Below are 25,926 nucleotides of genomic sequence, written 5' to 3'. Positions count from 1 at the left end.
ACATACTCCACAACTGCCTGACTTCATAGTGTAGTTTTATTTATTTATTAAACAGGGTAATTTCCCTACCCCCAAATTTTTACATGAGTTTTTAAAAGCTAACATATATACGTGTATGTGTATATGTATGTATGTCTATAGATATAAATAAGGAATTCATCTCATTTAATCTTCTTGTGGAATAATGTTTTAGGTTCAAGTGTTGCTAGTCTTAACGTGGGACCAACTATTTTTGTCAGAGCCCCTGTAATAGTACAATTAGTGATTTAGTAGAACCCAGTTATGTTTGAAAGACATTCTCTAGCGCTTAAACACAGAGTCAACGTGCCAATGAAAAGCCTTAATTTGCCTCACTGCTGCTGCTGTGCCACTAGCTCACAGCAGACCTCATGCTTACAAGCTTTTATCACAGACTAGACACCAGTGGCTCTCCAGGAACATTCCAGGCTTCTGGCAATAGACTGGGACTATTGAAACACCCTACCCTGCGTGCTGAGTTAGTACAAAGTGTTGCGGTACAATTAGGCTGACATAATGGGTTTATTCTAATTTGTGGCAAGTTGACATTAAAACCAACCGTAATGTGCTATATAATGCACTCTGTAAGTTCAGGAGTAATAGTATAATAGTAACTCAATGGGTACAAAAAGGCACACTAAAGATGACACATACTGTGGATGTGGAAGACTGTCAATATGACAGAGCGAACTTGAAGATGGTATTCTTCATACATAGTATTTTTCTCACAAGAGGTTGGCCTTCAACTTGATACTCACTATAGCCAAGAAAGATCTTGGACCTCTGATCCTTCCAAGTTCTCCTACCTCCCAACTACTGCGATTACACTCGTTCAACCCCACATCTAGCTATGTATAGTTTGCTTTTTGTGTGTGTGGTACTGTCTGTCTTGGAACTCTATAGTCCAGGCTGGCCTTGAACTCAGAGATCAGCTGCCTGTCTCCTGAGTGCTGGGACAAAGGGCATGCACTACCACCACTTGAGATTTTTCTGTTTGTGTTCTATGTGCATGTCTGTTTACTTGTGCTTGTGTAAGATGTGTGCTACGCCCATGGAGACCAGACGAGAGTACTGGACAGCTGGAACTGGAGTTACAGATGGTTGTGACAGGTGCTGGGACTGAACTCAGGTCTCCCAGCATGCGCTCTTAACCCCTGAGCACCTCGTTAGACCCACCAGGACCTCCCCCACCCATTAGTCATTCATTTTTTGTGAGTCCATGTGTATATATGTGGACAGAGAGGACAACGTAAGAGAACTGGTTCTTTGTTATCATATTGGTTTTAGGGCTCAGACTGAGGTTGTAAGGCTTGGAGGCAAGTGCCCTTACCCACTAAACCATCTTGCCAGAACACACCTGGCTTTAAGCATCTAAAATCTTACCGACACTCTTTAGCAGCCAATGATGGTTTTCATATTTAATAACCCTCCCGTGCAGGTAAGGTAAAATGTCCAGCAGGAAAGTCTTGTAGCTGCTGGCTCAGTGTTCTTGTCTTAACTCTCAGCAGCTCAGATCTTTCACTGGTGCTTTCCTGCAATCACCCCCTAGTTCTGCGCTGTACAGAAGTAATTATTGTTCCTAAAGCAGCACAGACTATTTTGTCTTTAAAATGCATGCTTTTGCATACTCATGCACCCTGATATACTATATCAGGATATATTTACAGCGCTTTCCCAAAACTACTCGTCAAAGTAGACAGAATGGATTATTTGTTCTGCTTTACAGTTCAATATCAATGCTCTTTTTAAAACCCAGACAGGATTTCTCAGTGTAACTATGGCCCTGGCTATCCTGGACTTGCAAGCAAGTACCCTTAGTTGGGCATGGTGGTACACACCTGTAATCCCAGAATTTTAAGGACTGAGATTTTGGTGCCAACTCAAACATAGTGAGACCATGTCTAAAAAACCGAACACTATACAGAACCAAATACAACAATATGGATTTTGTTGTCTGTTTTTCAAGACAGGGTTTCTCTGAGTAGTCCTAGCTGTCCCGGAACTCACTTGGTAGACCAGACTGGCCTTGAACTAGGGGATCTGTCTGCCTTTACGTCCCAAATGCTGGGATTAAAGGTGCCACCTCCCCCAAAATAAGAGTCTTGACTCCAGTCTTCTTAATCTTCAGACACGGTCTCTCTAAGGCCTTCTCCCTCAATCATTAAGGACTCTGCTTTAGTGCTGTAAGCTTGCCTTCATATTTGCTATTATCACTGACTACACCAAGCAGGAGTCAAAGAGAACAAATGGAGCAAGACTAGTAAGGTCTGAATCCCATCCTCTTCTTCCTTCCTCTTCCTTTCTCTCTTTCAAAAGGTTTTTTGAGAGGGTTTCTCTGTGTAGCCTTGGCTGTACTAGAATCGCTTTGTACACCAGGCTGGCCTTGAACACAGAGATCCACCTGCCTCTGCCTCCCGAGTGCAGGGATTACAATCATGTGCCACAGTGCCCAGCTTTGCTTCAATTTCTTAATCTGAAAAGTGTGAGAGAAAATAGTATCTACTTAATACAATTTTTTGTGAGATGCAGAAGACTAGGACCAGTTCCAGGCAGATAGTCTGTGTTTACTTTTATCACACATTATATTAAATTCTCTATAAAGAACTGCCGTAGTTGGGGATTGTGGTGCACAGCTTTAACCCTAGTGCTTAGGAAGCAGAGCTGGTAGATGGATCACTATGAGCTCTAGGCTAGCCAGGTTTATTTAGTTAGAATCAGCCCCCGCCCCCAAAGTACTGCGGATATGAGTAATCAACTTTTTATTTTAGAAGGTTTCAACTCGAAACAAAAACTATTAAAATAAGGTCAAAGAGGGGGGAAAACCATTCAGAAGATTCATTTTCTTAAAAAGTTACTTTTAAAAAGTTTATACGAAAATACTAACTGTACTTTCTTTTCTAAAATAAAGACCAAAATGATGGAATACACAAGGTAGGAAAGAATGTGACATAAAAATTCAGGAGAGGATAAATTCTGAAAGTTTGAGTTTTTGTATGTCAAGACATGGTTTTTCTGTGTAACCCTGGCCCTAGCTGTCCTAGACTTGCTTTGTAAAGCAGACTGACCTTGAACTCACAGAGATCCACCTGTCTCTGCCTCCCTGAGTGCTGGGATTACTGTGCCTGATTGAGAAGTTTGTAATTTAAATAAAGATGGTAAGCTTTTTCCAATATGAGGACTATTTTCTTTTTCTTTTTCTTCTTTTTTGAGACAGAGTCTTGTATGTAGGCCTGTCAGACTGGAACTCCAACACAGACCAGACTGGTCTTTAACTCACAGAGATCAGCCTTGTCTCTGCCTCCTGGAGCAATGAGGTGCAGCAACACCCAGTTTACTTTTTCTTTTTAAAATTCTGTTTTTTTTTTTTTTTAAACTTATGTTTCTATTGGAAATTGGGCTACGAAAGTGTTTGTTTACCAGCACAAAAATGTGCACACATCACAAGTAACTCAAAGCCGCTGCTATAGATTCTATTTCTTCTTTTATACTAAAACCAAAGAAATAGAACTATTCATTTAAACAGAAAAAGTTAAGAATTAGTCCTACAGAACAATTGAGAAAACTAACACTGCTTCAGTCATTATGGGAAGTTAGTTTTAAATCCACAGGTATTCAGAATCAAATCCAAATAGTACAGTTGGTGTTAAATTGTATTACTATGACCTTTAAAGGGGAGAAATTAGGATTAAAATTAAGACATAAAGCATAAATTCAGGGTGCTAGAAAGAAAATTCTGAGAAAAGTAACTGAAAAAATTTAAAAGGACATACTTAACCCAGACCATTCATCATCGATATAGGGTTGATTACGGCTAACATCCCACTGATAATCAGAAGTGGTAGACTGAGAAACTGGCTCAGCAGTAGACCCTTAAATGAAAAACGAATGCAATAAAATTAAAAATGGAATTTCCTAAGGATGCTTCATAACAATAGATCTATACTTTGTACATGGACTCTATTTTTTTTATTTCTCTTAAAAGGGAAATTTAGACATAGCAAAAGAGTTAAATTAAAAGGAAAGTAAAACTGAGGGCAATTTTAAATTAAGTATGATAATTACTAGATCTAATTCAACATGAGACCATCACCACCCTGTACCAATCAGAGTATGACTTTTGTTATGTGCAAATTCAGAATGTTGAAAAGAGTTCCATTTTTCTTCTTAAAGGTAAAACACATATGTCCTCAGAACTCAGAAAAATGATTAGAAAATGTTTGAGTTAGCTAACTCTTAGGCCACAGAAAGCTAAAGAAACAGGATTAATCAGAGAGGAGAAACAGAGAAAACAGAGAGACAAGAGTTGTTGAAGTTGAGAAAGGTAAGTTCAGGTGCATTCAAAAGAATAGAGTATTATTAGAATGCTATTTTCTAAGTTTGACTGCTGGAATAGTGGGATGAAAGTTAGGGTTACAAGGTTTCTTAGGAACATGATGAAAGCAGTGGTGGCCCAATGTCCAAAACTTTATGCAAAAATCTGAATATAGATTTGGGGCATAACAGTCCATGAAAGTTAGGTCAAATGAAAGCATTCTATCATGTGTACAAAGAGATACACACATACACACCAGACCTTCTGAACCAGAGTTTCATGTGTATTAAGAGTCCTTAGGTGACTCTTGGATTCAGAGCCACTGACAGGAAAAAATGGCTTAAAAGTGTATGTTCTTGGTTAGTATAAATAAGTCTTCACTAATTTATACATTTATACATTTTTCACTTGGCTGTGTAGATGAGATTACTAGCACTTCACTAATGGTCACTGTCCATATAATTATATACTCAAAACAGTAATATATTTTCATGCAAAATTTAGCAGAATACTAATTTTAATTGGCTCATGAATCAAATAGTTTTATATTTTCAAATGGTTGAAAAAAAGTCAAATGAATAGTGTTTTAAGGGCAATATACTCATTTGGCTATGTATATCTGTTTGCTTTCTTGTTATCACGGTAGAGCTGAATTGATAGGTATAACAGAGACAGTACATTCCACAAGCCTAAGCTGTTTACTATTTGATTTTACAGAAAGAGTCTGCTAGCCCTGTTCTAGGCTAGTGTTGCAGACTCTATAAAGTAACACCGTTAGTAAATGAAGTCCATAGGAAGCTCTGTGAATCAAGCAGTATAAATCAAAGTGTTCCCCTTACTTATGCATAAGAAAAGACCTATCCATTAAGTGATGCTGGATGGACAGTTCATCATAACAGTGTATACTCTGAATCAACAAGCACTCAAAGAGCTACTGTGTATGCGTGTCCATATAAGTAATTAGGCTTATTTATAAACGTGTAACAAGTAATAAGAGTGAATAGAAATATACCAAATTCAAACAGAAGTTTGGTGGACTGCACTAGTAAGAAAAGCATGGCCCTAACCTACTGGTTCTCAATCTGTGGGTCACGACCCCTTGGGGATTGAGCCTTTCATAGGGGTGACGTCACCTAAGACCATCAGAAAAGAGATATTTACATTATGATTCATAACAGTAGCAAAATTACAGTTATGAAGCAGCAATGAAAATAATTTTAGGGTTGGAGTCACCTCAGCACAAGGAACTGTTTTAAAGAGTCACAGCATTAGGAAGGGTGAGAACCACTGTCCTAACCTAAAGGGAAGGCCTTCTAAGAGTATTTATGCTAATAAGTTGCCAGTGGTAAACCACAGAATCTACATCACTGGCACCTAAGGACTTACATGTCCCCTACTACATAAAAAACTATGCTATTACATATAGTATGTTGATAGCAATAGTTGATGCTAATCCATTTTTCAGATTAACAAGTGCTAAAATTAAACAAAAATGCTTTGGTTAACTAAACGAAAGACTGTTTCACATACCAGAGACAGCAGAGTTAAGTGTGAGAGACGCAAAAGAAGCAGAGTTCTGTTGAGAGGCACTCATCCCCCTAGCCACACTAGACCAAGCAGCTGGCAAAATAAAGAACGTCACTTGCAACCTTCAATTTGCAATGAAACTTGAAAGATGTACAGATTTAAAACTATGATAGCAATATTTAAAGATTACCTTAAAAGTTCAGAACCAATCATAAAGCAACAGCTATTATTTACTGAGTGTCTGCTATGTGGGTGGCTCCCCTATACACTGCGTTCTAATCCTTATGGCAACCTGCTAGGCCACTTTACACCTAGCAAATGATTTGCTAACACTTAGAAACTACTTAGGTATAACTGGAACTTAAAGCCAGTTTCCAAGCCTATTCTTCCTACTATACAATGATTATCTATCATAATTTAAGCAACACTTTAGACTAGGTACCAAACTTGGTGCCTGGCATCCATTACAACCAATTCCCACAACTGGCTACATGACTAAATGCCTGTAAGCTCCTAACAGGTCTGTCTAAACTAGTCTGTCTTCATTCTACTATGTCATGCTATCTTGGGGTTTTTCCTTTAAAAAACATTTTCAAGCGATTTCTCCGAAAACAGAATGACATTTTGGTCAATAGCAGCCTACACATACAGTGGCCTCATGAGGTTTTCTCAGCTAGTGACATCCTAGGTTCTTAGTGTAAGTACATGCCATGATGTCCACACAATGGCAAATCACCTAGCATGCATTTTTTAAAAAGGAGTCTTGTTACTCGACTGTATTCTAAGGAACGCACACACCTCCTCATGATCAGTCATACCTGCCTTTCCTCAACAATCCATCACCAACTTAATTTAATCCAGTCCTCTTTCAAATTCAACAAAATCTTAAATCCATCTAGGGAATGCCATCTATCTTTTGTTGTTGTTTGTTTGTTTGTTTGTTTTGGGTTTTTGTTGTTTTTCAAGACAGGGTTTCTCTGTGTAGCTCTGGCTGTCCTGGACTTTGTAGGCCAGGCTGGCCTCAAACTCACAGAGATCCGCTTGCCCCTGCTGCCTCCGAATGGTGGGATTAAAGGTGCGTGCCATCACGCCCGCTGAGAAGGCCATCTATTTAATCTTTGTCTGTAACAACATTAACCAAACAGCACCTAACCTATGTTCTAATAGTGAAACTACACAGCTTCTCCAAGTAAGCTAGAAATATATTACAAGGGCAGTGTTCCTAACATCATTTCATAAAACCTGGTCCTTTTTTTTTTTTTTTTTTTTAAAGTAAGTATGAAGGGATTACTTTTAGTGTGACAGTTTGTTCTTCTCCTTTCTCTGTTAAAAATGATGGTATGAATTTAGGAATTATCTTTGTAGACAGATTTTAGTATTTCTATATAGTTTTTGTACATCACAGGCAAGGAGACAAGAGCAACCTAGAACGGTATCAGTGAATGAATCAAAGCTTGCTTGTTGAGGACATTAATCTCTAAAAAAGGCTAGAAAGCTAAGAGCAAAGGAAGAGGTTGTGTTTTTTCTATAAACTAAGAACTTCTTAGTATCCAAAACTTCCCAAATTAAGCTAAGTTACTAAAAATACTTGCCACAAGTACAACAGAAAACAAAAACAAAAACTGTATGTTCAAGTGTGGCATGGTGGCTCACAATTGTATTTCTAACACTTAGAAGGCAGAGATAGAATTGTCCATGAATTCCAAGCCAGCCTTGTCAACAGTTTTCTAGGCTAGCTAGGGCTACACAGTTTGACAAAACAAAAACCAAACCCCCACAAAAAGAAAAAAAAAAATTAGTTTATTTATTATATGAAGAATTATAATTCAAATTTTAAAAGCCAGCAAAACAGTGTAAAGACACTGCAAAGAACACAAATAGATAACTGGTGAAAAGAAATAAAAAGGATCAATTAATGTACGGAAAAAATCTAATTGTATCAGTGATTTAAAAGCCAACCAAAATAATTTATGCTTTTTTGCTTATCAAATCAGAAGAGTAAAAAAATGTCCGACCTTGGTAAGTAAACGGCACTTACACTGAAGATCAAAGTATGAGAGCAACTGGCAATACAATGAACACTTTTTAATTCAAGGTATTTCCAATAATCTATTCTAAACAAATACCTAAATATAACATTACCTAAAACAGTTTTTAAAAAAAAGTCTCCAATGATACAGAAATAACTAAAGTAAACTATGTTGCATTTAAATAACATAACACACAAGGCCATTAAGTAAGCATGCTTATAAGAGCTAGTAAAACTTAAGAATTGGGGTTGGGGAAAAAGGAACATAAAAATGTATATTTAGTTCAGTGTATGTAAAACCAAAAACTATACACAATGCAGAAAAAAACCCCACAAAAACTGACTGTAGCTGTCACTGGGTGGTGTGATAAATACATTTCCCCTTACTGATGTGCAGTTTTCCATATCTAATAAAGACTCCTTTTCTACAATATATAAGCACATATTGCTTAAAACATATTACTTCCCAACAGAAACAAACTGCTCAACTCCTAACTCTTTCCATTAAGATTCAGGGAAAAATAATTATAATAGGCATTTTACAGACCATAAAATAAAATGAATGCTACAAACTTCTCTAGTGCTTTCATTTACTATTTTTATTTAGATTCACTAACCCTGCTATAATCTATCACGTCTGCACAGATTACATTTATGACATCACCAAGACATACAGTCCCGTCAGTCAGCCACACGGAGGAGCAAACATGACGGAGAACGTGAAGTACTGTCAGAGAGCAATGACATCCGTCACAATGGTTTTCATTTATTCTACTCTATGCAAAGGACCTGAGCTAAGTTAACTATAACTATTACTTCTATATGGTAGGACTAGTATTTCTTCTTTTTCTTTTTTTAAAGACAGTATCCCATGTAGCCCAGACTATTCTCTGACTCATTATGCAGCTGAGGATAACCTCCTGATCCTGCAGCCTCTACCTTCCAAGTGCTGGGATTGCAGGGATGCACTACCATGCCCAGTTTAGGAATATTTCTATTGATGGCTTGCTTTCCTTCACCAATTTTAAATGAATTAAAATTTTTTCTAGAAGTTCTTACCAATGCCAGAAAATATTGAACGATCACTCCAATTCCTTCCCCAGTCTTTCCCATTTGCATTGGCATCACCAGTGTCTTGAGTCCAAGCAGACGGCTCTGTTTTCCTCTTGCCTGCAGAAGCAGGTGGGACAGAGTTCCACTTCTCCTCTACTGCACTCATTTGTGAGGAGAGTTTTACAGACTTTTCACTCCAGCCTCCTCCATTCACAGTAAGATTTTCATTCAATCCTGAAGAAACTTAAAGAAAAGAGAGTAAACATTAAAAAGAGATACATGATTTCTCGGGCATTCTCAAATTTCTATGATAGCTCAGTTTATACTTAGTACTCTTCTTCTTACTGTCCTTTAAGTAGCTTGAGTGTAAAAAAGGTAAACTATACAGTTCTGACATGGTTACTACAGATCTCTTTTAAAGCTTGCTTCTGAGACAGGGTCTCTCTATGTAGCTCATATTAGTCTCGTGTTCTCCTACCTCTGCCTCTATAGTGCTGGGATTACAAGCATGCACCACAATACCTGACTAACATATTCCTTCTTAATTTAAAAGTCAACAGCAAGTTTAAAATGTAACATGCATACTGGTGATGGTCTCAGTGGCAAACTGACAAACTGAAAACACATATTCTAGTAATTTGTGGATACTCACCCACTATAAAAGTGAAGACTTTTCCTTAGTTACATGTTCTTTCCTTAAACACACTTTTGTATATCATATGATATATAATGACTACACATTAGAACCAAATGAGAAATTTAAATAGACTCTATGGCATCAGTCCAGACCAGCCAAAGTCCGGACCTTAAGGACAGAGTCCCGGTCTCATGTGTCTGTGTGTGTTTTAGCTTCCTAGATGTGTAGCCAGGATTGCGACATGTGGGCATAAAGCAAGCAACAGTGTTAAGAACAAGCCTGAAATAAGAAGGCGCTTTCTTTTTTCTGTGACACTTCTGCTTTTAGGCCGCCATACTGCTCTGCTTGCTTCAGTGATGAAAAATAAGTGAATTCGGTCATTTTTGTTTGTGAAGCACCCAATAACCTTAGACTATATTCATTTATCATAACATACTTGACACCATTAAGGAAGCAGTTAAAATTTATAAGAACTACATTTTCTTAGGATTCAGAGTAAAGTCTTTTATCTCAAATATTCCGGTATTACATTCATGCCCAACAAAGACCTTTCCCTCTTTACTTAAATGTTGCAAGCAAGAAGCAAAGCTGCACATAAATTATTACTAAAATTTTTATATACAGGAGGGGGAGGAGCTAAAATATATCAAACCCAGAGTGTGAGTCATATTCCTTTTCCATTTTTCAAAATCTCTGGACTGTGATCATACTTTAATCCCCTTTCCTTCCTTTAGTGTCATTCATGTAAGGAAAGAGACATGTAAGGGCTTCAGTTTAAGTTACGTGTAACTTCTCTCACCCTGAAGTGTAGAGTCTCCTTTTCCAGACTTACAGTTGCTAACTTGAACATTTAGATGAGAATCACCTGGGTTGAAATAGAAATAAAATTTATTTAATACTAAACAGGTCACTATGAACATTAAATCAGGAGGAACACACAATTGTTATCTATAACAAACTGCTCCTTCAAGTGCCAGTTTTGACATTGAAAAAAGTGATTTTACAACATAGTTCACATGTCCACAGGAACATAATCTCTAGTGACTACAGTTTTAGTCAATTAAAATTCTAAGTCCCTGAAAACTGCCTGCTGCTCAGCAATGCTTTTGGATTCTGATGTTCTTTTAGGTAGGAACTGAAAACTTGAGCTCTGAGATTGGATTCAACTTCGCCTCATCTCAACATGAGCTGCCTTTTCAATAATCCCAGAAGCAAGCACATCAAATTAAGAAGAACATTGCTAGATTTGGGATTATAACATAGGAAATATGATAAAAAGTGAGAATACATGTTTTAACATGAAAATTCCAGTTCTCTGGCACAAAATAAACATAATTATCACAGTGTACCAAAACCAAACCAAACTAACTCAAAATACCCATGAAACACAAGGTGCAAGCAAAGAAGGCATGCCCAAACCAACAAAAAAGATTTACCAACAAAAACCCTAAAAGCATCAATAAAACTGACAGCAGAATGGATAAGAACTCATTGCTCTATTATGACAACAAATTTCAGTAAGTTAGCAGGCAAAAAGTAAAAATAAAAAGCAACAATGTTTTAAAAAGGTGATCTGCTAACAACTGAGGGACAGACACAGGAGGTCACTAACAGATGACAGAGGAAATACGCTAACGCTTTGCAGCAAGTTGGACATCACTTTGCAGACTGGTGTCTTCAGGGTACAATGTCAGCAATACAAAGTGCTACCATGAGGTAGTTACTAAATATTGGCTCAATCATCTTTGAAGTTCTGGTCTAGCTTTACCAATAACTTATAGAGCTGCCAAAACAACAACAACAACAACAACAACAACAAAAAACGAAAACCAAAACCTGGGGTGAATAGACAGATCCTGCACTAACCAGAACATGCTTGTTTCATCTTGGAATAAAGTGCCCAACATGCAGAATGGTAATAAATATTCCATTTACTCAATGTCTTATCCACTGTAACAAATGGAGATGTAAGGGGATTGAGGCAAAGTAACACACACAAGGAAAAGCAGCAACAACATTTTCTAATGTGACTCAAGGCAGAGAGGCAAATTTTAATTTAATAAGCCATTCATTAGGCAATATTAACAACACTGCTGTTATGAGGTAAACCAGGATGTGGTTCACAATACTCTCATGAAGAAGGGTATATCAGTACAATGTTAGCAGGTCAAAATAGATCGTGACATAATATTTTGTACATCTGACTTAAAGGAGTTTGATTTGATGTACCACTCTTATGTTCCACTAATATACCTTTATTCTTCTTGGAACCAACAGGAAATGATGCAGTTGTAAGTTGCTCGGTGGTAACTGTGATGGTACTTTCTATCCCAGGGATAGTTGAATCCAATGAACCAGAATCAGTCAGCACTTTATCACGTTTACGCTGTTGTCGTTTCTCTCTGTGACTAATTTTAGTTTCCCAGGCTCCTGATATAGCCCGAGAAAAAAAATGTTATTCAGTAAGGGGAAAACAAAAAAGTTGTAGTTTTGAGGGAAAAAATAGGATGGGGCAGATATAATAAATTTAGATATTAAGCTAAAAACCAAGAGTGCTGATTATATTAATTTACCCTAAGAATTTATTCTAATCTCATGTTATTTTAGGCAAAAAACTATTTTTATTCTAGTTTTGTTTTTTAATAAAATTTGTCAACTATAGGTTAGAAAATGTAACAGAAAAGAATAGTCTCTTATCTTTTTATCCTGTTGGGTAGAGGTGATAGGAGAGTTATATCTGCTACTGATACATGACTTTAGGGTGTGATGATAATAAATGGCTTATTCAAGAATTTTGCACACAGCCTTTTAGGAATGGTATATTTAAGAAAAATGGGAAACTCCAAACCATATTTTTAGGAAACAAAGACAAGATGAATGGCCTCTCAATTGCTCAAAATATTGAGCAAACATAAATTTAAAGGATAAGTAGCACTATTGAATGGTTAAATGATTTAGATAACCAAAGTGTTTAACAGCGTCACAGATCTTTAGGATAAAATTTATGGCAATTAAAAAAGAGCTACATACCACACACCTCAGTTTAAAATTTTAAAAATATTTTCTATAGGCCTTTCCCTTGCTCAAATACCTTCATCAACTTCCTTTCCATCATGGCGTGAACTGTTTTGCACTGCTTTAGCATCTGACTTTGATTTCTTCTTATTTTTCTTTGACTGAAATAGTAAAATAGAATATTACTTATTATTTTGTTATGTTTTTGAAAAGGTAGGAGTCAGTAAAATACATAATGAAATGTATGAAACTGACAACTAAAAAATTTAAGTTTGATCCAAAACTTAGCATATTAAGTGGCAATGAGAGGTTATCATTTGTTGAGTGGTTACTTTATGCTAATTACAGTAATTTTCTTGTTTATTCTTTAAAAATACTCACAGAAGGTATTACCCCATTTTAAATATGAGAAAACAAAGGTAGAAATATTAGTTAAATATTAAACTGGGTCAAATTAAATTAGTAAAGAAAGTTAAAACTCAAGGTCTGCTTGTCTCCAAAACCACACTGTGCTCTCACACATACTGTGTCCTACATTATAGCACAAATATAATACTGTAATATGCTACTCTAGGAGCAATACAATTAAATCCCACTGCCATTTTCAGAAGGAAAACTTTGTACCAAATAATGGTTTGAATGCATAAGGTACATTTGATGATAAACCCTAGGTACTACAAACCAACAAATCAACTGTATAAAGCGGGGGTATTTGATCAGTTTCAATGCAACGTGAAAAAATCCCTTAAGACTGTATATGTTTAACAATTCACTAAAGACAAAAATATCAATATAGATACATAAAATTCTAGAATAGTCTTCCAACTTCTTTCTGCTTATTTAATATTCTCCTTTCACAAGCTTGCCAAAACCCCCACATGATGTCTATACTTAGACAGGTGTCTCCAGAAAAGAAGTAACATTAACAATGTGGTTGGGGCTTTGTGCTGTGTTTTAAGTTGAGATAAGCTCTCCTTTAGCCCAGGCTGGCCTCAACTATAGCAGAATGTGACCTCAAATTCCTAAGCCTCCTGCCTCTTCCTCTAGAATACTGGGATTACAGTATAGGCACTTGGATTACAGGTGTGCACTACCACACCTATCCTTAAATGTCTGGTTTTATATACACTGTCTAATTTATTTACTTATTGAGCTTAGCTATTCACTCATTACTGTATAATATCTTTTAAGTTACAGGTTGCATTTTAATTATAAGATATTTATAATCTGAATAAACAATAAGAACAGTTTGAATGAACTGAATAGATGGCATCAAAGTGCTTTTTCTATCTATGAGCAACTTGAAAAAAAAAGAGTCAGCCTTATATACTTGTGAATTTCCCATGTATGGCCTCAACCAACTTCATATTAAAAATAGGGGGAATAAAATGCTCCTTTACAGACCTTTTTTGGTCCGAATTTCCTGAACAACACAGCATAAAAAACTATAGCACTTACTTATTATTATATACTGCAAATAATTTAGACAAATTAAAAGCATGGGAGGTCATGCATGATAGATATCACAAACACAGTGACATTTTGTAGTATAAGGGATTTAAGCACCTAAAGATATTGGTATCTGCATGAAATCCAGGTGTCAATACCATACAGAGACTAAGGGACAACTAACTGTATTCTTAAATAGTATGAATTTGGGAATGTAGTAAAACTGTTTTTTGTTTTTTTTTTTAACATGACTGTATTTTTTAAAAACAATAACTTATTTTATAAGTTGTTTTACTCTCTTTATACCTGATATCCATTTGGCTATTTGGGGGGGAGGATGGTTTCATTATCATATATCATGTTTTCTATACTGCTTTATTATATTTACCATGTTGTTCATATCTACTTTTTTTTTTTAAATCCAAATTTTAAAACAATTCAGTAGCTTTAGTATATTCAAAGTACTTGTAAAATATCCTAATTTTCTTTAGTTCTACATAGATATTTTGAATTGACTCGTTAGCAGTCATTCCCCATCTCCCTTTCCTTACTAAACTACTTATCTCTGTCTCTGTCATTACATTTCCAAAGAAAACACATTGAATGTCTGTTACAGTCTAGAGCAGAAACAACAAACTTAGTGTGTTAAAGACCAAAGAATCAGTGTTTTAGGCTTTAAAGGCCAGATGGCTTTGTGACATCTCTAGTATAAAATCAGGCTTATACAACATAAAAATGGGTTGTTCTAATAAAACTTCATTCATGAAAAAAGAATCAGCATAGATTTGGGAGCCAGAGTTTGCTGTTTCTAGTTTAGAAATATAATGTAAGCTATATAGGTATATTAACATTTTATCACAAACAATTCATAAGGCTAGGCACTTAATACAATATATCCAAAATACTATCACTTCAACAAGTAACCAATTATTAAAACTACTTTAATGAACTAATAATTAATGAGATAGTATGAAAGGGGGTAATCTAAATCTTTGATCTGTTGCAATCATGGCTAATCCTTGTCTGAAACATAGTTATACATTATACCTAATCTCAATCTGGATTAGTTAAAAATATTCAGCATCTGCACATTGCAGAGGTTGCTATGTCTCCAGAAACTATAGTATGCATCAGTCCTTTACAGATAATGGCATTGAGGTCATAAGATTACAGAAAATGTCTATGATCATGGGTTATTAAGTGTGAAACTAGGAATAAGGTCCAGTTCTAAACCCAGACTCTGAACTTACAAATACCCTGCTATTCCAACTAATTTAACTGCAAAAACACATTTAATAACAATAAATGAACAAATTTACACAGCAGACAAGCCAAGGTAAAGGTGAGCTTAAAAGTTAATCTGTTGTCTTGCTTTCAAGTGCTAGAAGGTGCTACATAGGCTGCTAGGAGAGAACTGTCATCAATGGTCTTACCAGCTATGGATCCTGAATGCTATTCTGATCTGACAGGCAAAGATGTGCCCACTGGTGCAATAGTGGCAATGGACCGGTATGGGAGTAAGTAACCAATCACTTTGATTGGATTTGAGGCCTGCTCCACAGGAGGGAACTCACGTTTGATGCTATTAAAATTAAAAAGGCTGTGGTGAGGATAAAGTCATATGCTTCAGTGAGGAAGCTACTAAGATTCTGTTAAATGAGCACGGTGTTCATAAAGCGCCTTCTAAACATTTGTTTATGACAGCAGATTAGGGCTGCTGTCGGCTTTGGTAGAGAAGCTTCTTTTTGCAATGGGCAGGAGTTATTTCAGACTTGTAATTGTTCAAAATACTGAGAACAAGTGACTAAAGTGCTCAGCCCTACATGGGACATCTGTGTCACTCCCGCTAGGGCTCTGAGAACAACTGTGGATGAGGAGGTGGAAAGGATTCAAAAGCCAGAAGAAGAGGTGGAGCGCTGTTTTTCAGCCACAATAAGGCCGGTACAGTCTTTAACTCTTTGATCCCCAGTATCCGCACATGGCCTGCACAAGGGGAGGCCTGCCAACATGTCATCATGGAGCGTGGGGTGCTTACAGGGCTCTGCGCTTCTCTGAGCTATTGCGACCAGTTAATGGTTTCTAGGAGGAGGAGGAAGAGGAGACATTTCCTTCAGTAGTGTAGCCACTGGATACCCATGCTCCTGTGTATAAATAACCCTTTAACCATGCCCCTCTAAGCTTAGAGAAACACACACACACACACACACACACACACACACACACACACACACACACACACACTCCCTCCCTCCCTGACACCCCCCTCTCTCTAGAAACTGGGGAGAAAAAGGATAGAACTTAACTCACTTGAGTATACTAAGATTTGTTAGTAAATAACACCCGGGACTAGACTTAAATATGCTTTAACTTTACCATTACCTCAACGATTTTACCAAAAATGTACATTTAGACGAGGCTGAATAATATGCATGTAAAGCTTTAAGATGAACATGCAAGTCATAGGTATTTACCTCCGTCATCTTGCTGACACAGAAAACCTTTTGTGTACAGAGCACACTCACACTACATGAGCACTCTGCCCCTGAACTGTATCTCTAGGCCTCCCTCTGTAGCACAGGCAAGCCTTAAACTTGTGATTTTCCTGCATTGGTCCCCCATGTGGCTGGGATTACAGGCCTGTGCTCCTGAGGTCTTAGTTTCTGTCTTACACTTTTAAGGAGCTCTACTGTAGCTAAGACTTTGGGAGAAACCTTTAGTACAATAGTTTAACTTTCTTGTTACTCCCAACTCTACCTTGTTGTCATGTTCCATCATGGACTCAGATAGATTATTAAATCTTGTCCAAACATCCTAACAGTAAAAATCCCAAATAATTTGATTTAAAAATGGAAATGATCTGCATAGACATTTCTGAAAAGAAGGCATTTTGGCCAATAAGTATATGAAGAAACAAGCAATACCCTAGCCATCAGGGAAATGCAACGCAAAACTACAGTAAGGTATTACTTCACCTCACTTAGAATGGCTCTTAGCAACAAAATAAAGCAAGGGCTAGTGAGATGGTTCAGCAGATAAAGTGCTTATAATGCAAGCCCAATGATGTAATTTTGATTCAGACTCTGTAGAACCCATGTAATATAGCAAACTCATAACTCCTTTGGGGAACAAGAAGGTAGAGACAGGAGTATGCAGGGCAGCAGAAACAAGAAAGACTGCCTCAACAAGGTATGAGAATCAACTCCCAAATGCGGTCTTCTGACCTCCATACATGTGTTTCAGCACACTCAAGCCTACACACCCATGATAGTTAGCTATAAACAAAGAGAACTCTACTACTGACGGGAAGGGAGACTAATACAGCCAGTACTAAAAACATTATGGTGGGTTCTCAAACATGAAAATAGATCTACTATAAAACTAGTAGCACTCTGATAAGATATATATTCAAGGAAGTGAAATCATTCAATCAAGGAGATACTGGATGCTTTCCTTCAACCGTTGAGATTTTATGAGTTAGTAACATGGAAATATAAAGTAGAATAGACATCACTACAGGCTATGAAGTGTAGGGAAAGATGATAGATAGATGGTGAATGACAGACACACAGAATTAAGAAGCAACAGGACCAATGTTCTCTAGCACAGAAGGGTAACTATAGTCCACAACAATTGATCACACATTTTTCAAAACAAATACTGGAAAAGAGCTTGAAGGTACTCACTAGACAAAAATGTTAACACTTAAAAAGATGGAAGACACTGATTACTCTGATTTGACAATTACATATTTGTTTATATATCATTAAACCCCACAAATAAGTACAAGTATTGTATGTCAATTAGCAAGCCGGGCGTGGTGGCGCACGCCTTTAATCCCAGCACTCGGGAGGCAGAGGCAGGTGAATTGCTGTGAGTTCGAGGTCAGCCTAGTCTACAAAGCGAGCCTAGAACTGCCAAGATAGCACAGAGAAACCCTGTCTTAAAAACTAAAAAAAACCAAAAACCAAAAACCAAAAAACAAAAAACTAAAAATCAAAAAACAGTGCCGGGCATGGGGGTGCATGCCTTTACTCCTAGCACTTGGGAGACAGAGGCAGGTGGATAACTGTGAGTTTGAGGCCAGCCTGGTCTACAGAGTGAGTTCCAGGACAGCTAAGGCTACACAGAGAAACCCTGTCTCAAAAACCAAAATCTAAAGCAGCCTTTGGAAAGGCATGGTGGCACGTGACTTTAATCCTAGTGGGAGGCAGAGACAGGTGGATCTCTGTGAATTCGAGGCCAGCCTGGTCTACAAAGTAAGGACAGCCAAGGCTGCAAAGAGAAATCCTGTCTTAAAAAACCAAAAAGAAAAAAAGAAAAAAAGAAAAGAGAGAAGAAAAATCTCTCCTTGAATGGTCTCCATACAACCAACGTCTATAAGCTATTTTCCATGTGTCAGGCGCCGTTTTTGAAGCTGAGTATAGAGAAATACTCGTATCAGTGGACACCAGCTATGCCAAAAAGCTAACACAGGAGAGACACACGTGACAGGTATTAGAACACACCCTCATCTTCAAGGGCTACCTTTTCCCTTCCCTTCTCTTTTCCCCTTTTACTGAAAATAGATTCTTTTCTCATAATATATCCCGATTATTTTCCCCTCCTTCTACCCCACTAATTCTCCCTACATCACCTTCTATCTGGATTTATTCCCTTTGTCTTTCATTATAAAAAACAACAACAAAAACAAACAAAAAAACAAAAAACAGACTTCTAAGAGATTAACAACAAAATATAACAAAATAAACCACGATAAAACAAAGACAGTCACATCAAAGTTGGACAATGTAAACCAATAGGAGAGCCCCCAAAGAAGGTACAATAATCAAGAGACCCAGAGGATTAAGGGCTACCGTCTTTTTTCTTTCTTAAAAGACTGATGGATTGATTATGTATACAGTGCTCTGCCTGCATGTACACTGCAGACCAGAAGAGGGCATCAGATCACATTGCAGGTGGTTGTGAGCCATCATGTGGTTGCTGGGAATCAAACTCTGGACCTATGGAAGCGCAGCCAGTGCTCTCAACCTCTGAGCCGTCTCCAGAAGGGCTGGTTACCTTCTTCCTACTTACCTCCCAGCGAATCTATCCGAGTACATTCACCCTCATTCCTTCTAAAAAGCCTTCAGACGGGCTGCCTGGGAGATAGTTCTGTGGGTAAAGTGCTTGCTAAGCAAACATGGGGTCCTGAGCCCAGATTTCTAGAATGTATGTGAAAACTGGGTGTGATGGCATGGGGCAGATCTCAGGAGCTGGTTATCCAGCCAGTCTAACCAAACACAAAGCTCCAGTTTTAGTGAGACCTTACTTCAAAATATACAGTGGAGTGACTGGAAAGGTGGCATGATGGTTAAGAACACTTGCTGCTCTTACAGAGAATCTGGGTTCTGATTCTAGGATCCACACTGAGCCTCACAACTATCTTGAACTCCAGTTCTATAGGATCTGACACCTTTTCTGGCATCCTTAGGTTTCTGCACAGATAGGGTGCACATAAACTCATGAAAGCAAATTATGTAATACACATAAATAAACACCTAAAAAATACAGGGAGAAGAATGACTGAAGAAGACATCTTAACCTCTGGTACCTCTCTATACACATTTACACAGGCAAGCATACATGTCCTCACACATGGACACATGCAAGCACACAACTGTAGATGCTTCCCATCACCTGTAAAAATCTGGCTTCTTTGCATAATATGTAAGGAGTTACCCAAAGTATGTAAATAAGCAGTTCCAACATTCAATTGTGAACCCAAGTAAACTTTTAAATACTTAAAGTGCATCTATACTTTGTAACCAGCTATGACTTGTAAAGCTCTGACTTAAATCATAATTCCTAAGATGCATTACACAAGTAAACCACAAACGTAAGCACTATGTAAGCACTCTGCATGCAGGAGGCATTAAGCATTGATACAGGTTGTTCTAGTTGATGTTTGTTTCCATGTATGCTGCTTTGGAATTATTTTGTTTGGTGACAATCCTCAAACCTCTATCAGAAGATACTGTTAGACACTAAGGGTTTATTTAGTTATGCTAATGTATTTCAAAATAATCACAACTATCTACAAACAATCTATATAGTAGTATTTTTCAAAACAAAATAACAATGTTGTGAGAACAGCGTTTTATGTACGTGAAATATCTTTAATGTCTGTATAACTTATTACAGCAAGTTGCTGTGACTGGAACATGAAGAAAATCCAGAGACATTCACAGTGTGTGTGTGTGTGTGTGTGTGTGTGTGTGTGTAAGTTTTATTTTGTGGCATTGGGGCTTAATCCCTGGGTCCTGTGGACAGTAGGCAAATGATCTATTACTGAGCTATACCCATGGCCCACACAAAGATATCTCCAGTGGAGAAGGGAAGAAAAAAAATTCTCCCTTGATATTTACATTAGATTAGTGTTTCCAGGGTTGGAACTGAATAAAGGAAAAAGGGAATAATAATTATTAAAAGACATGAGGTTTCTTTTGAGAATGAGGAAACTATTACATAATTTGATTGTAGCTGTATGTAATTTGTTTTGAGAGACGGTGTCACTATGTAATGTTAGCTGTTCTGGAGCTCAGAGATCAACCTGTCCTTGCCTCCTGAGGACTGAGATTAAAGGTATGAACAACCATGCCCAGTTTGGTAAATTTATTATTTTTATTTTTTATTTTCAAAATAAAACTCCCTACCAAGAAGACAAAAAATCATTGTGGCTCAAACTGAGAAAGATTAAGAATTTGAAATTAGGCTAGTTTCACAGGCAGGTGTTTTAGGTCAGCATCAAACTGGAGTGTGGGGCTGGGAAGTTGGTTCATTGGTTAAGAGGCTTATTGTTTTTGCAGAGGATCCAAGTTTTGTTCTCAGCACCCATGTTGGCAACTCACAACTATTTGTATCTCTAGTTCCAGAGGATTTGATGCCCCCTGGCCTCCTCATGCATCTGCACATACATGAGGCACATAAACTAACTCACACAGGCACACATATAAAAAAACAAATCTTAAAAGAAAAACTGTAACAACAACATGACTTCTAAGATCACTGAGAAAGCATGCTGCATTTTTAAAGAAACCATCTATAACTCTTCTAGCCTCCACTGGCACCACACATATAGAAAATATAGCTATATACACAGGCAAAACACCCATATATATAAAACAAATCTTAAACATTTTTTCATATTATACTATATTAAAATTAACTTTGAATGAATGTTTAATGACTTAATTTTTTGTAAAGACAGGGTGTCTCACTATGTAGGCCTGGCTGGCCTTGAACTCAGAAAGATTTATCTGCCTCTACAGTGCAGAGATGAAAGGCTTACACTACCATGCCTGGCCTATACACGACTCTGTGATAAAAGGGCAGTGGTTTAGTACAAAATACTGGTTCACTAAGTTACAGAAGGTTTACGAAACGTTTTTTTTTTTTTTTCTCTTTTTTTGAGACAGGATCTCATGTACCTGGCCTTGCTGGCCTCAAACTGAAATAGTTATTTAGCACAGTTGAAACTACACTGGAATTTCTGATCCTCCCACCCTCACCTCCCAAATTCTGGGATGAAAGGCATGTCTCACCATTTCAAGCCTTTAAAAAAAAGTCTTATTTATAATACCACAAGTGATGACATCAGAATTTTTAAGTATCAGAAGTTGTTAGGTCATGATGGTAAATCTAAATATTCCAATTCTAATTTTCATTTGCCAAGTCCTTTTATCATTTTCAGTAAACATCATCTTTTTCGAGACAGGGTCTCTCTGTGTAGCCTTGGCTGTCCTGGACTCACTTTGTAGACCAGGCTGGCCTCGAACTCACGGCGATCTGACTGCCTCTGCCTCCCGAGTGCTGGGATTAAAGGAGTGCACCACCACGTCCAGGCTTTAATATTATCTTCTTTTACTGAAATGATGGAATCATTTTGTTTATTCTTGAGAAAATGCCTACAGATAGACATCCAAGTCTGAAAACCCAATACTGTGTATCAATCATTATTCAGAAGAACCTAAGTTGCTAGCTCAGCTTATGATTCACTGTACAAGTGTTAAGACTCTTGTTCTTGTTCTTAAGTATGCAGTACACCTTTATACACAGTCACATTTCACCATGCAAAATAATTAAGAATGCGCTTTAAAATGTAAAATTTAGGGCTTGCAAGATGGCTCATCAGTGCTTGCTTCCAAGTCTGATAAACTGAGTTCAATCCCCAGAACCCACAAGACAGAATTAGAGAATGGATCCCTCTGCAAATTATCCTGACCACGTGTGTACCCACAACATATATACACAAAATAAATGTGGCAAACACAGATTAAAAATTAAGATTAGCAGTGGAGCATGGTGGCACACGCCTGTAATCCCAGCACTTGGTGGCAGAGGTAGGCGGATCGCTGTGAGTTCGAGGCCAGACTGGTCGACAAAAGTGAGTCCAGGATAGCCAAGGATACACAGAGAAACTATCTTGAAAAACCAAAGAATTAACAAGCATTTTTATTGCACCCTTGATAAAGTACTCTACAGAGAAACTAGCAAACTTTCTTCTTCCAAAATAGAGCAGACAGCAGTAAGGACAAAGAGCAGCAGTAGTTTAGTGCTGTTGCCTTGAGTCATGGTAAAGAGCCAGCAATTTCACCCACTGCTCTGGCACCATCAGTGCAAATATCAACACATTAAAAAAAGGCAAAATGTTTTAATTACTATGTAAATAGTTTTGTTTTCAGGGATTCAATCAAAGGGTCCTTAGGATTCCTTTCTTAGGGATTCAGTGACCAAACTTTGAGAACTGTTGCCTTATAAAAATTGAGTAAGTATTATTACTAGTTTTGTGGTCTTGTGTAGTTAGCTACTTATTTATTCGGCTACTAAAAATAAATAAAGTATCTCAATGTTGCTTATTAGGATGAAATGATGTGAAAATCTCTTACTCACTGAATACTATTAGTTCTTATAATGAATGATATTAGGATTTCAGTAGGTATCATTGACATGATCTAACCAGCCTTTATACATTTTACTTATTACTGGTTTTCTAACTAGCAATTTTCATTTTCTCCTTTAAATCAGACCTTTATAATCCTAGATGCAAAATGGATTCATTAATAATAAAGGTTGCTGAGAGATAAATTTGCCTACAGTTCTACATATACATAAATTTTAAAAACCATACACCCCTACAATCTTGACCTCTTAGGCTTCTTTAAGGACTTCTGAGTGTATCTGAATATGTCCATTTGTTTCATCTGAATAGCATCCCTGTTCATTTGATTCTTTCCCTCCAAAACAGGCTTTCCTCTTCCAGTTACTGAGATATCACCCATCTTTAATTAAGTCAGTATTTTCTCCCTCCCCCCTCTACCTTTTTTTTGAGACAGAGTCTCACTATGTAGCCCTGGCTGGCCTGGAACTCACTCTGTACACCAGGGTGGCCTTTAACTCACAGAGATCCACCTGCCTCTTCCTCCAGAGTGCAGGATTAAAGAAAGGCATGCGCCACACTGCCCAGCAAATCAGTCTTTTTTGGTTACCTATGTAGGATTTCCTTTCTCCATTGAATACGTGGCACCAAAGTTCCTAATTTTACCAGACAGCTTCTCTATTTGCCTTTCCTTATATAGGCCGTAATCTTTCTGAAAGTACACCCCATGTGGTGGCATGCACCTATAATCCCAGCATTGTGATGGTGGAGGCAGGAGGATGATAAATTTGAAGCTAGTCGGGGCTGTAACAACAGAGACAAAAGTAGCATGTGCACACACAAAACTATGGCAGTTAATAATTTACTTTACACACATCAATTCACTCCAGCTCTCCATATATAAAATGTGTGTGTGTGTCCTTTCTAGAATAAGTTATATCTGTAAGGCTTACTGAAACTACAAGAAAGATAGCCAGCATTCTAACTTGAGGTGCAATTACTTTGTACAAAAATCAAGCTTCTTAGGGCTGGAGAAAGCTCAGTGGTTAAGAGCAGTAACTACTTTTTCAGAGGACCGAAGTTCAATTCCCAGTGTGCACAACAGGCAGCTTACAACCTTAACTCCAGCTCCAGGAGGATTCTCTGGAAGTCCTTTTCTGGTTTCCACAAGTGCGCGTGCGCACACACGGAAGTCAGAGGGCAGTGTCATCTACTATCGTGGTAAATTCTGGAGATTGAGCTTAGGTCTTCAGGCTTGGTGACAAATGCCTTTACCTACTGAGTCATGTTGCCAGCCCTTAACCAAACCTTTTAAAATAATAATCTCAGCAGAATTATCTTGTTAAATAAAGTCAACTGTTTAATAGGTGGATGGTTCAACTTACCTAGCAAGTAAAATCTATTTAAACAACACCAGTGGACAATTTCCCTAAGCATTTTTTTTTAAATTATAAAGTACATTAGCATAAGTATCATGATTCTATAGAATCATGTTAAGATTTGTATCAGAAGTAACCTATAAAGCCAGAACCTCACTGAAACAAAAGATACTCAAGTCATAAGTTATTTTTGGCATAATGAACAGTCTCCTTTAAAAGAAATTTTTTTTACTCTAACTTTCAGTACTTATACAATATGATTGTTTTAGATTTTGCAGTTTCCTTAAATGGAAGATATATAATCCTACCAAACACCAAAGCACAATTTTTGTGTTATTCTCTTTATTTAAAACTTTGCATACATATGTTCCTAAGCTTACCTTTTCATTTTTCTTGTCTGTCTCTGGTGGCTGCTTTGCTGTTATACTTCGGGCTCTAATTACTTCATCCTCAGGAACTTCAACAGTCCGTCCATTGGGCTGCACAGGTAACAAGAAAACACTTTATCATCAAATTGACTTACTGATCAAACCAAAGATTTATACCTGGGAAATAATACATACAACAATCAAGTTCTTCTTTGACCCAAATTAACAAGGTTGCTTTTGTATGGCCATGTCATCTAAATCTCAATGGACTAATAAGAGTGTTTTGTGATTTGTTTTTAACTTTTATAATTTTATTGTATGGGGGCTGGAGAGATGGCTCAGCGGTTAAGAGTACTGACTGCTCTTCCAAACGTCCTGAGTTCAATTCCCAGCAACCACATGGTGGCTCACAACCATCTATTATGTGATCTAATGCATATTGTACACATAATAAATAAAATCTTTTAAAATTTTTATTGTATGTTTTGTTTTGCATGTATGTCTGTTGACATGTGTCCCTGTGGAGATTAGAAGAGGACATTATTCCCCTGGAACAGGAATTATAGGCAATTGTGAGCCACACTACTTTGTGGGTGCTGGGAATTGAACCCTGGTCTTCTGCAAGAGCAGCCAGTGCTCTTAATCACTGAGCTCTCTCTCCAGCACCCCCGTATAATAAACTTATAAACAAAATACTATAACCAAATTTTCTGATCACACACAAACACTCTAATAAAAACAATCAAGTATAGGTAGCTACAAGGGGCCCTGAAGTGTATTTACTTTGTGGTCACTATCAGCTGGGTAATCGCAGAGCATCTTACCGCCTCTAGATTTTATTTCTTTACCTGTAAGATGACTTTGGCTTTATTTAAGACTCAGTAAACCGTTTTGTTTTTTTTTTTAAACATTGAGTGTTTTTGTAAATTATGTGTGCATGCGTGTGTTTGACTGTGCATGTGAGTGCAGAGGCTAGACTAGGATGTTGGGTCTTCCTTAGCCACTCAATGTGGGTGCTGGGAAACAAATTCAGGTCCTCTGCTAGAGCAGTAATGTTTTTAAGCAGTGAGTCATCTGTCTAGACCCTCAGCAATTTTTTTTTTAAGCAGGGTTTCTCTGTAGCACTGACTAGCCTGCCTTTGAGTGCTGGGAAGCAAACTTTTTCTGTATAGAGCTAGACTGAAACTATTTTAGGATGTATGGGTAGTCTTTATTGAAAGAATAA

The 25,926-nt window shown here is 37.4% G+C and overlaps 1 protein-coding gene across 4 annotated transcripts in view; it reads right to left on the bottom strand.

Annotated features, from left to right (window-relative positions):
• The window catches only part of Mtdh (metadherin), a 52,470-nt gene that overhangs the window by 13,887 nt on the left and 12,657 nt on the right, over positions 1-25,926 (bottom strand). Inside the window, exons 2-8 of one of the 4 annotated variants that reach the window (XM_051159450.1) lie at positions 24,714-24,812; positions 12,668-12,752; positions 11,830-12,006; positions 10,376-10,441; positions 8,946-9,182; positions 5,861-5,950; positions 3,789-3,887 (exon numbers count right to left, since the gene is read on the bottom strand). In XM_051159450.1, the coding sequence (XP_051015407.1) occupies positions 3,789-3,887; positions 5,861-5,950; positions 8,946-9,182; positions 10,376-10,441; positions 11,830-12,006; positions 12,668-12,752; positions 24,714-24,812 (853 nt within the window). The remainder of the gene's footprint in view (positions 1-3,788; positions 3,888-5,860; positions 5,951-8,945; positions 9,183-10,375; positions 10,442-11,829; positions 12,007-12,667; positions 12,753-24,713; positions 24,813-25,926) is intronic. The other 3 variants (XM_051159452.1, XM_051159451.1, XM_051159453.1) reach the window with 3 other exon arrangements.

The sequence above is a fragment of the Acomys russatus genome, chromosome 17, assembly GCF_903995435.1.
Source record: "Acomys russatus chromosome 17, mAcoRus1.1, whole genome shotgun sequence".
Lineage (NCBI taxonomy): Eukaryota > Metazoa > Chordata > Mammalia > Rodentia > Muridae > Acomys > Acomys russatus.
Note: the sequence above shows the minus strand (reverse complement) of the source record. Positions and strands in the feature narration are given on the sequence as shown.